The 16,631-nt window shown below is 36.5% G+C and overlaps 1 protein-coding gene across 1 annotated transcript in view; it reads left to right on the top strand.

The window, feature by feature from the left end:
• The first annotated feature begins 3,059 nt into the window (after window positions 1-3,059).
• The window catches only part of LOC149801679 (protein disulfide-isomerase A3-like), a 31,838-nt gene continuing 18,266 nt past the window's right edge, over window positions 3,060-16,631 (top strand). The window contains exons 1-5 of the mRNA XM_089956828.1: window positions 3,060-3,231; window positions 4,543-4,758; window positions 9,953-10,046; window positions 14,315-14,402; window positions 16,322-16,436. Of these exons, the coding sequence (XP_089812954.1) occupies window positions 3,060-3,231; window positions 4,543-4,758; window positions 9,953-10,046; window positions 14,315-14,402; window positions 16,322-16,436 (685 nt within the window). The remainder of the gene's footprint in view (window positions 3,232-4,542; window positions 4,759-9,952; window positions 10,047-14,314; window positions 14,403-16,321; window positions 16,437-16,631) is intronic.

Here is a 16,631-nt window from a genome sequence, read left to right as displayed (position 1 = left end):
AAATATCCTTGAAAAAATCAACACAGCCGCCACTCAAAGTATACCCACCATTGCTACCAAAAATGCTGCTATCAATAAACAACCAGTTTCTTGGTGGAATGACTACTGCACAAACCAAATCAAGGAATAAAATAAAGCCCTTAACAAATTTCGCGACACAGGTCTTTCAACTGATTATAAAACAATAGCTAAACAACTAAAGAACATTACACTGGACAACAAATTTTTACAAAAGTCATGTTACTGAAATAAAATTAGTCAATTCTTATCAATTTTTATGTGCTGAACACGAATATGACAGTCAAATTGCAAAATTGGCTCTAGTTTTTTTGCAATCTGCAAGAAATTAATGTTTACATAACGAAATGCATTCCAATAGTAAAAGGTCAACTGTAATAGCCTACCTATAAAAAATCAAGTCATTGACTACATCTTTGATTTCTTCGCCTGTCTCTTGTACAGCTGTTCGGGAGCATCTCTGAGGAGTGTCCAGCAGTAGTCAGCCAGCATTGTAGTGGACCATTTTCCCTGGTATCTTTGTTCCATTGTTGCGATATCTTGATGAAAACGTTCGCCGTGTTCATCACTAACAATACCACAGTTGCTAGGAAAGAAATCCAAATGGGAATGAAGGAAGTGAATCTTTAGAGACATATTGCAGCCAAGTTTCTTATACTTCATCAACATGTCTTCTACTAGTTCCTTATAGTTTTCTGCCCTAACATTTCCGAGGAAGTTTGTAGAAACTAGGCGAAAAGCATTCCATGCTTGTTTCGCGTCACCTTCCAGCAAGTTGTTGAACCGGTCATCTTTGAAAAGCTCTCGAATCTGAGGACCCACAAAAACTCCCTCTTTAATCTTTGCTTCGCTGAGTCGAGAGAATTTTTCATGCAGGTATCGGAATGCTGGCAAAGTCCGGTCAATGGCTTTCACGAAGTTCTTCATCAAACCTAGTTTGATGTGAAGGGGTGGTAGCAAGATTTTCTGAGCCTCAACCAGAGCTGGGTGTTGGATATTCTTCTCTCCAATGGCTACATTCTGCCTGTGAGTCCATTCCTTCCTCATGTAGTGCATTTCCCTTGCTCGGCTATCCCACTCGCATAAGAAACACATGTATTTTGTATATCCTTGCTGCAGTCCCATTAAAAGGGCAACTACCTTCAAATCACCACAGAGGTGCCAGCTGTACTTGTTATACTCAATGGAATTCAGTAGCTGCCTTAAGTTATCGTATGTCTCTTTCATGTGGACAGCATACGCTACTGGAATAGATGGAAGAATGTTTCCATTGTGCAAAAGCACAGCCTTGAGACTCAGTTTCGAAGAGTCCACAAATAGTCTCCATTCTTGTGGGTCATGAGTGATTTTTAAAGCATTCATGAGGCCCTCAATATCGGAACAGAATATCAGATTACTTTCCTTTCTGAAGAAAGGCTCCAATTGCTGGTGGCGCTTTCGATATGCAGTAATTGTGACATCTTCTTCTAGAAGATTCCATTGTTGGAGTCTTGATCCTAGCAATTCTGCCTTGTTCTTTGATAAGTCCAAATCACGAATCAGGTCATTTAGTTCTTCCTGTGTTATTCTGTGTGGGGTTGATGATGCACCACAGTGAAAATCTGGATCACTGCATGCTGATGGACCAGGAGAAGAACAGGTCGACTCACCTTTGTCTTCGTCAGATGAATCAAGAGAATATTCTGCTGGAGGTTCTGGAATAGGAAGTCCCTCACCATGTGGAACTGGTCTCAATGCAGACGGAATGTTTGGGTAGACTATTCTCGACTTCTTTCGCTTCGTTATTCCGCCGGAAAGAGGAGGAACCAAGCAGAAGTAACAGTCATTTAGGTGGTTGCTTGGCTCTCTCCACACCATTGGGACTGCAAACGGCATTGATGACCTTTTGCAATTCAACCACTGTGAAAGCTGTGTTGTACATGTAGCACAGCATATATGCGGAGCCCAAGGCTTGTCTTGGTCACCAACCTTGCATCCGAAGTAAAGATGATATGCCTTCTTCACTTGAGAATTGATACTTTTCTTCTGGTTGGCAAATGTCACTTCCCCACAAATATAGCAAAAATTGTCCGCGGTATTAACACACTTTCGAGGCATTACTGTTCTTTATTGTACGTAAATGGATAAAATAATAAGTTTTATGTAACAGTAGCTTGAACTGTCTCGCACAACGTCTAAAATATTTTAAATGCTGAACCTATCTGATTGGGCTTTATATAGTACACTGCTTACGTCAGCTTCAGCAGCCGCCTGGCATTAGTATAATAGGCCTACACATGTATAGTACACTGCTGACGTCAACTTACTTCAGCAGCCGCATGGCATTAGTATTGCATTGCATCAGAAAATGATGCAATCAACTGTGGATGATGTGAGCATGATGGTATTATGCAATGTTACATCATTATTCCGGATGTTGCTGCAGTCCTACTGGAGAAATTTACACAGTGAAACATAGAAAATGAGGTATATGAATATCTTCAAAACGAGAGCCAATACAAATTTTTCACGGTTATATTCGTGTTCGGCACACCAAAATACTACAGATTAGGGCCTTTTCAAGTCAGTAATGATTTCACTGTTGACCAGTGTTATTAAAAAAGCAAAAGGACATATATTGGCAAAAATATTGCTCTACCGTTGAAATTAATCAAAGTAATTCGAAACAAGTTTGGAAGAAACTAAAAGCAATTCGAGGCGCAAATAGTAACAGCATTCCAAACATTAAAAGTGCAACAACTGAAAAAGACAAAGCTAAAAAGCTAGCAATACACTTCGCTGGAATGAGTAAAAACAATAACCACACAGCTAAATTCCAAGAACATAGAAAAACAACAGAGTGTAAATATTCGCACCTATTTACCGAAATGGATCCAATGAACATCGATTAAATAACCCATACAGCTTGGACGAATGGAAAACAGCAATTAGATATATATTAAAAAAATCCACTCCCCGGGGGAAGACAACCTCGGATACGAGATATATAAGAATACACCAGCAAATATGGAACAAGTCATACTAAACTTCATAAATCAATCATGGCAGACTGGACGAATCCCCCTAAACTGGAAACAGGCTATAGTCATCCCTATCCCCAAGGCAGCAAGGATCCCACTGAAATATCATTCTACAGACCGATATTCCTTACATATACAACACGCAAGTTGATGGAAACGATGATCAACAACAGACTCAAACATCACCTTGAAAGTAATAATCTTCTCAGAAAACCAAAGTGGCTTCCAGAATAAAATATTCACTTTAGATCAACTAATAAGGATTGAGTCTAGTATCAAACTAGCCTTTAATTCTAAAAGGAAAAACGATATAGACTTCGTAGCTATTTTCCTAGACCTTGAGAAAGCCTTTGACTCAGTCTGGACTGATGGTCTCATTATCAAATCGAACCGTTATTGAATCAGTGGCAACATGCATAAATGGATACAAACATTTTTAAAAGATAGACACATCATAACCAGAATAGGAGCTCAGTACTCAGAAGAACACGTGCTAGAGAACGGCACCCCACAATGAAGTGTAATGAGTCCGACCCTATTCAACATTATGATAAACCATCTAGAATGTTCCACCAATCTCAGAAAAATAGACCTATCACAATTTGCTGACGACAATGGTCTATGGAAAGCAGGCAACCCACACAGCCAACAACTACTAACATTACTACAAGATAACCTAAACAAGATCGGCATAAGGAGCCGATAAATGGGTGTTTAATCTATCAAAGAGAAAACAACTGGAATTCTATCCCCCATCCATAAGGGCTATAAAATAGAACCACCCAACCTATATATCCAAGGCTAACAAATGAAATTTGAAAGATTCGCAAACGTTTTAGGCATGTATTATGATCAACAGCTTACATGGAACCATCACATAACAGACCTAATACGGAAATGCTGTGGAGACCTAAATCTTTTGAAAAAATGAACGGCTCACAATTTGGTGTAGACCAAGGCACGTTGGTGACGCTGTACAGAACCCTAATTAGATCTAAAATGGACTATGGATGCCAAATCTACGCATCGGCTAAACCAACATTACTAAAACGCCCTGATAGAATCCAATCAAAAGCATTACAAAAATGCACAGGTAGACTCAAAAACACATCAAAAGAAGAACTACAAATCCTTACAGGTGAAACAACACTAAGACTAGGGAGAGAAGAATTTATACTTAAATACTCCGCCAGCATGTCGATACATAATTGAAGCCATCCAACAAGAAACATCATCGACAAATACAATATCCCACTAGCCGGAGACTCGTCCCGCTCCGGCCATCTGGAAATAGTATCCATACATTATGCAAAGAACTACAACTCGATTATCCATACGCAGAACCAATACGATATCCGGACCTGGCCCCGTGGTCAAGGGACAAACCAACGGTCAACACTATAGCAACATCATTCGGATGCAAAGAAGAATTTCCATTAGAAATACGATAAAACATCCTCGATATATTGGACAACTCATACACAGACTGTCAAAATATACACAGACGGTTCTAAATCAAATAACCCAGACAAAACTGCTGCAGAACTAACCATACCGGAAATGAAGAATGAAATAGGATACCGACTCCCAGACAAATGTTCAGTATACACAGCAGACTTCTGGGCCATCCTCGAAGCAGTAAATATAGCACACAAACAGGAAATCCAGAAAATACTAATAGTAAGGGAAACACTTATAGTACTCAGAACACTTGAAACAGGTAACTCTAAGGGACGTGACAACTTTCTTAGAGAAACCTACTTGATAATTAACAACATGAAAAGTCAAGGTCAAACGTTACAATTCTTGGGGGTCCCATCTCACATTAACAACCCAAGGAACAAAATTGCAGATCAAGCAGCCAAAAACGCCCTAAACAAACCTGAGTTAACCCACATCGGCTACAGCGCACTAGAACTATATAGCAGCTTGTGTGGTTTGAACTTCTTTTCCTGCTTTGGGAGATTCGATAGCAGAACGGTTTTCGCATTTGCTTTTGCCAAATTATTTTCAATCATGAGTCTTATAATGGTCTCTTCATTTTGGTGTGGGGGCAATCTTTGGAGATCGGGTGATGTGGGCCGTTGCAGTTAGCACATGTTTGACCAGTGTATGTGCATTTGCTGCTATGATTTCTGCCGCAAGTGTCACATCCTTTTTTGTTTTTGCAGCTGTTGGGTTGATGTCCCCATGATTTGCAGTGGCTACAGAATCGTGGGTTGAAGTTATATGGCAGTAGCGGGTGCCCATCGAAATAGACTAGGAGTGGTGTAGTTGAAATAAAATCGAGTAAGATAATGTTGGTCGGGTGTCCTTTGCTTGATTGAAACTGGAGGGACCTGTTATGTCGGCTCCCGGTTTGTTAATTCCAATGCAATGTCGTTGTTACTTGAAAAGGTTGAATGTTTGATGTAGTTTGATAACCTTTTTTGTAAGTCGTATTTGATTTATAACCAGTCTTTGATTTTTGTGGACTGCTGCTTTTTGGAGTGGCATTGGGTTTATCCTTCTTTTTCTCAGTCTTTGTGCAGGCCTGTGGTATGGTATTTGGGGTTCTTTTGGTGAGTGCTTTGTGTCTTGTGACATTCACTTTAGTTGGTCCTTTTTGTTTTAGTTCCACATAATTGACAACTTGTTTTGATGTGCTGCATCTGACTATGATGTAGTTGGTTTTAGGTCAAATAATTTCAAAGACTCCATCGTGGGATTTGGTTAGGACTTGCAATATACTAGATGTGCTTATGTTCAGTTGTTTGGAGCTGTTGTTGTTGATGAATACGGTTAATTCTATGTTGTGTTCTTGCCTATTTGTGTTTTTGTCTCCCCTTCTATCTGGATATTCGGTTTGGTATGATGGGTTGTCCCTTCATTTACGTTTTTATTTCCTCTTGTTGCCTGGGTCGATATCGATTCTTTCTTTGTGGCTTGATTGTAGTTTTCGTTGGTTTTATGATTATTGTTGCTGGCTTGCTTGTTTCTACTGTTGTTTTGTTGGCCTTAGGTATTCCATTTATGAGTGTTTTGCCTTTCTTGATCTTTAATATTTCCTATATTTAATATAATTTGGAGTCAAGTTAGTGGGTGAGGATAACTGCGCGGATTTTGATAAGTGTGAGTCAGTTGTGGAGTAGCGGGTAAGAGTGTGTGTGGGTCAATTGCGTAAGACGGGCGGTCAGGGTTCTGTCTGTTGTAATGAAATCCAGCAAAAAATTAGAAAGGTCCGGCAACCCTGGGATATTTGGGAAATTTGGGACAGTTCGTTAATTCCGTCCCGTTCTAGATGTTTGTTGACCCCAGATGCGACTCCCAACATCCAATGGGCGCTCTACAACTAGACATGCAATAAGACTGGAAGTAAAATGACCAAGGATTGTATGGAAATTAAGAGGGCAGTCTGGTCTTGTATCTGGAGTGGTACTGGTGTCATTGCTTGCTTTATGTTCGCCAATTTTGCCTGAAATGTCTGGACTGCTTACATTGGAGTTGTTGAGCTTGATAACTTTCTTTAGCAAGTTTTTGGTTTTCCTTATTGTGTATCTATTTATGTTCATCTTAATCTGAGATATAGTAACTATCGAGAGTGTGACCGTAATATGGTGGGTCTGTACTATCTGTGTATTTCCTACAAGTTGACAGTTATAAACAATTGCAATAACGTATTTGTTAAAAGATTAAGAGCAAGAGATAGAAAGAATAGTGATTTTCAAATAGCACAAATAGATGTATACCCGAAGGCTTAATACCAATAATTGATTTACCTTAAATTTCCTGACTAACTTTGGTGAAATTATGGTGTGTAGCGTAATAAAGGTTTCCGCTTGGCGGGCTGCTAGTCCTCTTCTGCATGTCGAAACAGCTTGGCGGGCTGGATAGCGGGCTGTTGGACCACTTATGCAGGTCGAAACTGCTTGGCGGGCTCCTTGGCGGGCTGCGGATTCCTGTATATGTTTTGTTGTTGTTGTGGTTGGATTTTGGATTTGGCAGTGGGTCACGCGCATCAGATTAGCAAACTAGTATCGAGGAATTGGGTCAGCCACTTCTTGAGAGCGGCTAAACCCACGGCCGCTCTGTTCGGTTACTAAATACTGCATGATAGTCAGACTTCATCACCATCATCATCAGTTAAATTATAGTGATTTTCGCTCTCTTGGAGCATGTAATAATAATAATAATAATAATAATAATAATGAGGACTTTGTATAGCGCCTAATCTTTAGAAGCGCTAAGCGCTTTACAACATTAGACAAGACCTTTAAGATAAAAAACATATAATAAGATTATTAAAAAAACAAACACCATGAAATTAGAAAAACATCAAAAAATAAAAAACATGCTAGGAAACATTATTAGGTCTTTAAGTTTGTTCTTGCTGTCGAAATAAGTGAATTTTGAGAGCCCTCTTGAATGTGATCACTGTGTCTTTGTGTCTAAGTTCAGTGGGCAATACATTCCACGTTGCTGGGCCTTTTTATGCAAAAGAACGCTGTCCATATGACTTTGTCTTTATAGTGGGAATAATGAGTATACGATTGTCAGAAGAGAAGAGTAAGTATCTTGCTGGTATGTACACGTGGGTGAGATCGGATAGGTATGTTGGACTAGAGTTCAACAGTGAAATGTAGCACAGAGAACAAATTTTGGATAGCCAGTTTAGGGTACAGAGCAGCGGGGAGGTGTGCTCTGATCGTGGTACTCTAAGTATGATCCATGCAGCTGGGGCATTTCAATCCAACTAAGAGGCATGAGTGTGTGGTGCGACTATTCTCACTCATGTTTAAAGCAATGATGATAAAACTGAGGCCATTCTGATCACAAGCGGCACTCCTACGATTCAGTCACTTGCTGATATCCACCCCGTGCAGCAATTATTGCATTGCAACCACATGTCCAAATGCAAACAATATTTAAGAATTAACAAGAAAACAAACAAATATATTTCATATATAAATCTCTTTTTGACAAGGTTGACAACGTTGTGAAGTAAAGCTAGACGTCCAGAAACGGAAAGTCAGTGTGCCATTGATGTGCACTACGTTTCCTACCTAAAGACAAAATATAACCATAATGGTCACAAAACCATCTATCTACTTTGTCATCGTTTCTGGAAGAGTGACGATCAAATTACGTCACTAAATGTTCTAAAGAATATCAAAGACTGCGTTGATGAAGAAAATACACACAATATTGTCCACACACCATGGAATCTGTGCCTTGTAATTTCACATTATTGAATCGTGTCGTCTGGGCATTTCTTCTCATAAAGTCGATGATGTCACTTGTATATTTGATTTTTTATGATTTTATATATTAGGTCTCTAATTGCGGCATTGAATTTGTACATAGAAACTGGCCCCTGCCCCCTTAAGACTTAACAAGCTAAAGAGGAAGAAATCAAGGTGTTGTCTGCTTCCGATTGGCTCAATAATGCAACCCCACTGGATCGGTAGAGTCTTGTATAAGTACTACTTCAGCTGGGCCTAGAAGAACATGTGCAAATGTTTACCTCTGACCCGCCGCAACACGACGGGTCACGCAATAAATACGCTTTATCACTCATAAACAATTCAACACTGGTCACCTACCTATTGTAATGATGCCATTTTATCTTTATGAATCAATATAGCAAACGGTCATTATGATTTATGTCAATATATTGATCAATATATTCACTGTTCAAAACTATTTCAGAAGTTTCTGTGTAACGACTAGGAACAAATACTTATATAAGACTCATGGTTTCATGTTACACTTTGCCGACATTTCAATACACGACTACCATGAAGAGCACATATGTAGATATTGAACATGACTGTTTAAGCAAAAATAAATGAAAACTCGCTTCCATAAGATTCATATCAATTTGAAGACGGGAATGTCTTCAATTTTAATATATTTTTCTTTTTAATGGAATAATGAAAATTAATTAAAAGTTTTGAGCCTTGTAAAAATAATACTGAGTTTTGTCTACTACTATTTGTAGGGTTATTGAAATGTTCAATGACAAAGGCTATACTGATTAGAAATATGCATTTAATGTAATAGTTGCACAAATCAAACGTTGATACAATATAGACCACTAGCTGCAAGAAAAAAATAAAATACTTTGACCAATTGACATACTGATGAAATCCGTGCATTTTATATGGTGCTGTTGTTTGGGATTGGACTTAAGCGAATATATTCTTTGCATAATAATCATTTTTTATTCAAATTTAAAGGCAACGTTTTCTGAAGATTAAATTTACTTCTGAAACTAACAAAGTCTAACACATAAATGGAATTTAACTGCAATTTAAGGTTGTCTGTAAATTAATGTTATTGCTAAACATTTATGATAATTCCATACTTCTAACATTATTGAAACTATGCATGTCTTTAACTAATACTTAGTTTTCATATAAGAAGCATTAACATGGGTACAGTCGCCAATATCTGTTTGCTTTGCCAAGATCACTATTTGAAGACACCATATTGATAATGTTTAGATATTTGACCGGACAGTAACCCAAGCCAAGAAAACTATACAAAGGCACAAATGTATCATGAATGGTCACGAATTATTTTCGCACCTTTCACTCGTCATTACTGCCGATTAGGACGTAACAAACGACCAATCAAATGAAACTTATATTTTTGCATCCGTGAGTCGAAAACGTATTTTCTGTGTGACCTGTTCGTAGCAGGTCAGACTTAAGCAGATATATTTATTTGTCTAGCCTTAGGCCCAGATTATAAAGAACTTATGCCAGATTGTACAGCTCAGTAAGGAAGAATGATTGGACCAATCAGAAACCGACAACGCTTTGATATTGTCATCCTTAGGTAGCATATAAGACGAGAAGCTGTCACAAACTTGGAACACGCACGTACAAGCATGACACTTTTACTTTGTTTAACAAGTTTTATTTCGCTAGTATTTGCTGGTGATGTTTTACAGTATTCCAACAATGACTTTGCATCCAAGATTATGACACATGACTTGGCTCTGGTTGAATTCTTCTCACCTTGGTAAGCTCTCATACTTCTTGTAAAAATAGCCTGGGTTTCTTTTGTCACACCAAAACTGTATTGTTAAGTAAAACATTTATGTCATTTCCTTTATGGATAGTCACGTAGGAGTTATTTAAGACTAAATATTTCTTAGTACTATTTTCCGCCATTTCAATACACGATTAGCACGAGGAGCACATATATGGATAGTGAAGATGGCTGTTTAAGAACAATGAAAAGAAAATTAGCATCCATAAGACATATATCAATTTGAAGACGGGACATTCTTTAGTTTTCAATATATTTTCCTTTTAAAGGGAAGCTTAATCGTAATGCTACGTTTTGAGCCTTTTTAACAGAATACTGATTTCTGGCTCCTACTAGTTGCTGGGTTATTGTAGATTTTAAACTAGCAATGTAAAACATCTAAGTTCAATTGAAAAGAAGTGAAAGGCAGTGTGTAATTTAATTGTATTTGCTAATCATTTATGAAACATCCATATTTCCAAAATTATTTCAACTGCTTTTGCCTTCAATTCAGTGGTAGATTTCATATAAGAGGAATTAACCTGGATACAATTATCGATTTATGGCTCATTAGCCAATGTATTTTCTCTTATTATTCCCGGACTGAAAATCCTATCGAAAATAGATTTTCATTCATTAAAGACCCCATATTGAAAATGAGGTGCTATTTTACCATAGGTAACCAAAGCTAAAGAAACATATTCGCATTGATAAATGTATCAAGAATATTTATGAATTAATTTAGGATTTTACACACGTAAATACTAACCACTATGACGGAACACGAAAATATCTAACTGAATCTTCAATTTTGATCTCTCTGTCTCTCTTTCTCGCTCATTCTCTCTCTCTCTCACTATATATATATATATATATATATATATATATATATATATATATATATATATATATATATATATATATATATATATATATATATATATATATATATATATGGCCTAGTGGTTAGAGCGTCTGCCTCGGACGCGGGAGGTCCTGGGTTCGATCCCATACCAAAGACTTATAAAAATGGTACTAACATCTGCATCGCTTGGGGCTCATCATTAAGAGGTTAGTGTTAGGACTGGTCGGCCTGGTGTCAGGATAATGTGACTGGGTGGGACATCGTGCTACATGTCTGCGGCATGATGCCATAGTGCTAGACATCATTATAAACTGCCACACTGCAGACATCGTTGCGATATGACTCAGAAATTGTTAAAACTACGTTAAACAAAAGTCCATATCACAGTCCTACTACTTCTTCTCTTAAGAATAAATAAATTTGTGTTTGTTTTTTAACAGGAGAGTGTCGAAAGACTCTTGATTGAAAAAGAGTATTGATTGCGTGACCCTTCGTGTTATCGTAAGTTAGATTTAAGCCTTTTAAGTTTGTTGTCTAGTCTTATGCCCAGCTTTTACAAGACGTTACAACTCAGTAGGGAGGAATTTGTGGACCAATCAGAAGGTGTCATCGCAATGATATGACACTAGTTAGGTAACATTTAAGTGAATAGAAGCTCACACAAACGTGGAACCACGCCCATACAAGCATGAAACGTATAGTTTATTAAGCAAATTTTATTTCGCTAATATTTGCTGGTGATGAATTACCGCATTCCAAAAGTGATATTGCATCCAAGGGTCAGACACATGACTGGGCTCTAGTTGAATTCTTCGCGCCGTAATAAGTTCACATATCTATTATAAAGATGGCTTGAGTAACCTGCGTAATCAATATGAAGACGGTTAATTCGTCCGTGTCTAAAATATTTTCCTTTTAAAGGGAAAAATGCGATGTATCTTTTAAAGTTTTGAACCTTTAAAGATAATGCTGGTTTCTGTGTCCTACTAGTCGTAAGGTTATTTTAGCGGTAAATATCAAAAGGAAGTATTGAAAATAAATTGGCATTTAATTTAGTATTTACACAAGTCAAACATTAAATGACAAAATGGTACATTGACTAAAATTTGGCACAGTACAATATCCCAGCTGCAGGAAAAGGTGAACTAAAAATACTTTGATCAGCTGTCTTAATCGATAAATGTTACATGGTGCTGTTAATTATGATTGGACTGAAAAGTTTCGGTAAGGGAATATATTCTTTACCTAGTATTCCTTGCTTATTCAAATATAAAAGCAACATTTGCTCAATAAAATCTTACTTCTGAAACTAATAATGATGTCAAACATCTAAGTGCAATTTAAAATAAGTTAAAGATAATTTGTAAATTAATGGTATTTTTCTAAACATTTATGAATATCCATAGTTCCATCATCAATCCATTTTGCCTTTTATTAGGTTTTATTTCATATAAGTTTGCTTTGCCAATGAAGTTTTATTATTATGATTTCCGCTGATTATCCTTTGAGAAAAGATTATAATTGTTAAAGGTATTAATACTGCGTCAATATTTGACCAGACGGTAAACAAATCAAAATAAACTCATAAACAGGCACAAATGTACCATGGATTTCCATGAATTATTTTCAGACATTCACACGACAGTACTGACCACAAAGATGATGCACGCGACTACCCAAATATAGTTTAAATCTAAGCATACGGGAATGCAGTTCGATTGTAAATTAAGCTATGTCCATGTGTTGTTCTCACTCTCTATATGTATGTGCGCTTCCTCTAAGGTTAAAGAATGTTGTGCCTTTTATTTTTTTGCTAACGAAGATAATGTCGAAATGCTTGTAAAATATAGTTATAGCGGGACCCGTCTGTTAATGCTGATCAGACTTAAGGTTTTTCCAATGTATTGTCTAGATATAGGCCCAGCTTATGTATTACTTACATGACACTTTACAGCTTAGTAAAACAATTTTTACCTTTCATCTAGTTTCAGGTTTCATTTAAGAGTCACTGTCCTCGGTACAATCGTCGATATATATGTGTTTCGCCAGTGAAGCCTTTTTCCTCGGCTGATAATCCGTCGAACATCGATCCTCACTAATTTAAAGCATCTTGTTTATATTTTGGTGATATTTAACCGAACGCTAGCCCAAGCGAACGAATTTAGACACGCACAAATGTATCATGAATATTCATGTAATATTTTCGTAACTTTTCCTCATCATTGCTGCCCACACAAACGTAACAGAGACCCACCCGAAATGAAGCTTATATCTTTTCTTCAATTGCACCAAAAGAGTATGATCAGAATGTGGAGATATCCATTGCTTTGCGCTCTCTCTATCTCTTCTCTCTCTCTCTCTCTCTCTCTCTCTCTCTCTCTCTCTCTCTCTCTCTCACACACACACATTATTATATCCCATTGCACAGATTAAATTCCCAAATTAAATGGTTTTGTTATTAACGAGGAGCAGATCTATACCGTTATTGCTCCGAAAAACACAGAACTAAATTAAAATATAATGAGTAATCTTCCCAACACCTGTTTAAAAATGACACTGTGTTTAAAGCTGAATAGGTGGGTCTATCGCTTAGGACTCAGAGTAGGATGCGACCAAACGGTTGATAACTATTAAGCTGACACTTATTACTATCGAAAGAAAATATATTTGAAACTTAAACTTAAAATGATAGTATCGTTCTCTGTCAAATTCGCTCCTAATCTGAACTGATTGTTTTACTTTCGGTCCCTTTTGTGCATGGTAAGCTGCAATATTTTCAATTTGTAATTTTTGTGAATGATCCAATTTATGCGTATTGTAGTTTGGGGGGCAAGGCCCATCATATAAATGTTTCAAGATATATTTGTCTAATAACTGCAAAGTAAAATGTCGCTTTTCTTTAAACATTGATGCGTTGGGCGTATATTGTTGCAGATTAATCGGATTGACTGCAATTGTGTTATAGGATCTTTTGTGACCCGATGGATCTAATATTATATTTGCAAAGGGACTTAGAATTATCGTTCCCTTTTATTTAATCACGACGAATAAGAGCAGAACGTTTCATAGCACCCTTTCTGCTCCTACGACAAAATACAAGATGACGAACTTGCTCCGTTTGAATCGTGTCCCGATTGTTAATTCATTGCAAGGAATATTAAACTGTGGACGCATTTAGCCACATATAGCTTAAATAAGAACAAAAGAAAGCACTTTTCAATCTTGACTCCATTTACGATTTAAGTACTTTACTGGTCGTCTAGTTAATGGCATGATACACCATTTAGCATGGAGAAAACCACTGCTGTTCCTTTGATATATACTGGCATGGGTAACTCTTACTAAGGACATATGCAACATACAGTTTCTAATCTCTACCTTGTCTCTACTATAGGTCTGAGGAATGTAAAGAACTAGATCCAACGTACGAAGCAGCCGCAAGAATACTGAAAGACAATGACCCGCCAATTCCTCTCATCAAGGTAAATAATATTTTCCTAAATATAAAAAAAAAAAATATTGGACCTCTTTGACACTTTCCTTGTACTATGTTACATTAAAGCACGTTTGTTTGTCATCATTTTTGTATGCCTTTTAACACTAGCATCACCAGTCCGGCGTGAGCTTTTATTTTCCACTGAAGCGTTTAGTTCTCTTCAATTGCAGCGAGGCAGGTCTTTGCGTGGTGTGTAACTGTTTATTTTATCAAGGTAACTGGTGTTTGTGGGGCTCGTAGTCACTGTGAGAAATGCAAACATACTTTACGACGCATACACTGAAACTGAAGATTTCGTTTGCTTTGTTACACAAATAGAAATGTAACAGTTCGACACTTATATGTAAGCTAATCTTTATGTTTCCACCATAAGATATATTATGCTATAATTTGATATTGTCGCTCCTTCTGCCAGTAGCAAATTCTGTGTATTGATTCCATTGATTGCTTCCTGTTATTTTCGTTATATTACATTACTTTTCAACACTTCCATTTTCAATACTATCGAATTGAAATTATGGTTTCTGTTTACCCTATTGAAATAAAAATGCATACAGTTAAAATATATTGGTCAATGTACAAATAAATAAAAATTATACCCTCAACGACATTTAAAATCACTACTGATTTATAGTACATAGGTAATTATTGTCAATGGTATCTATGACATTTATTATTTAAAAAAAGAGACTGTAATGACAAAAATGTGTCTTATTGTCAATGTATTAATCATGAGTATCCTAAATATCAATCATATCCTGCACTTTCATTTCGCTTTAGTTTTGCTCAAAATTCATTACTTAATGTTTTACATATATATGTTTCATTTGTTTAACTCGAATATATAGTTTCGTTTGCATTCAGTTTGCACCGCGTATATATTCATTTTGTATTTCCTTATCCTTTATTATACATTACAGTTCCATGTAACTGTAGTAAAACTGGATTGTTATTGCTCCTTGTTACAATACTTAATTTTCTAAAGTATTCTGTATTCTGTACTGCCACTAAGATCGAAATGGAATTGTTCTCTTATGTGAGTGATGATGCAGAGATGCATTGTATGGCAACTGTAGTAGTAATCACATCTTCATTGTGGAGTTTAAGCATTATGCATTTACTGAAAACGGTTAAATCTTACCCACATCATTTGATATATTTAATTCAATCTTTTTAAATTTTTTATTTCGTTTCGATCGGTTGTTGCCAGATATTATAGGCCACAACAAGGAATGTTAGGAATGTTTAGTGTGAATCATTTGATTTGTTTCCAATGATGATCGGTTATTCTGCTTGATAATCGTTTGTTAAGTTTTGTCTCTAAGGAAATGTTGACCACGTCACGATATTACAAAATGTAACTTTGCTCAGCTCTGTATGATTGACCTTCTGGGTATATAGGTAATATCTTTAACCTGGCTGGTAGAAAAGACCTTGTATTCTGGTGACTTTCACTTTGCTGCATTGATTTATTTGACTACGTAAAATACGTAAATGAGAAAGCTGGTTCTATTAAACCGAGGAGGCACACTTAATAAACTACAGTTGTTTACAGCATTCTCTGCAATATAACTCCTAGATAATGTCTGTGTTCATCCAAATGTTCAATTTGTCATTGTTGTATATGTAGATTGATGATATGATATAATGCAAAATTGTTTTTTTTTTTTGTGTAAAATACAAATAGGATCCCGAAGACTGGTCAGTAATTATGTTGAATCATTTTCTATATGTGGAATATTATATCCATACACATCCTCACATGTTGAACCATTGTTCTATAGGTGGAATGTACTGTTAAGACATATCATTAGATGTTGAATGATTATTCGTCACATATTCAATCCTTGTTCTATAGGTGGACTATCGATACATATCATTACATGTTGAATTATTGTTTTATAGGTGGACTGTACTGTAGATACTGCAACCTGTGAACAATTTGGTGTTCAGAACTATCCCACTTTTAAAGTGTTTAGAAACGGTGATGCAGAGGATTATAACGGCGAAGTTACCACAGGTAGAGAGGCAGAAAGTGTTACCGTTTCTCTTATCTTTTTAATTTTAATTCGTCTAATATTTTGACATTTGTATTGCTAAAACTATTTAAGTTCGGTATAAATAGAAACTTTAATCCATAAAAAATTATTTTACCAAATTAATATTATCAAGTTATCAAAGCGTATATCTGAAACTGCAGGAATTAACTTCTTGC

The sequence above is a fragment of the Sinohyriopsis cumingii genome, chromosome 4 (genome assembly GCF_028554795.1).
Source record: "Sinohyriopsis cumingii isolate HCF-2022 chromosome 4, ASM2855479v2, whole genome shotgun sequence".
Taxonomy (NCBI): domain Eukaryota; kingdom Metazoa; phylum Mollusca; class Bivalvia; order Unionida; family Unionidae; genus Sinohyriopsis; species Sinohyriopsis cumingii.
The sequence above is the reverse complement of the archived record's forward strand: the minus strand, read 5'-3'. Positions and strand labels throughout refer to the sequence as shown.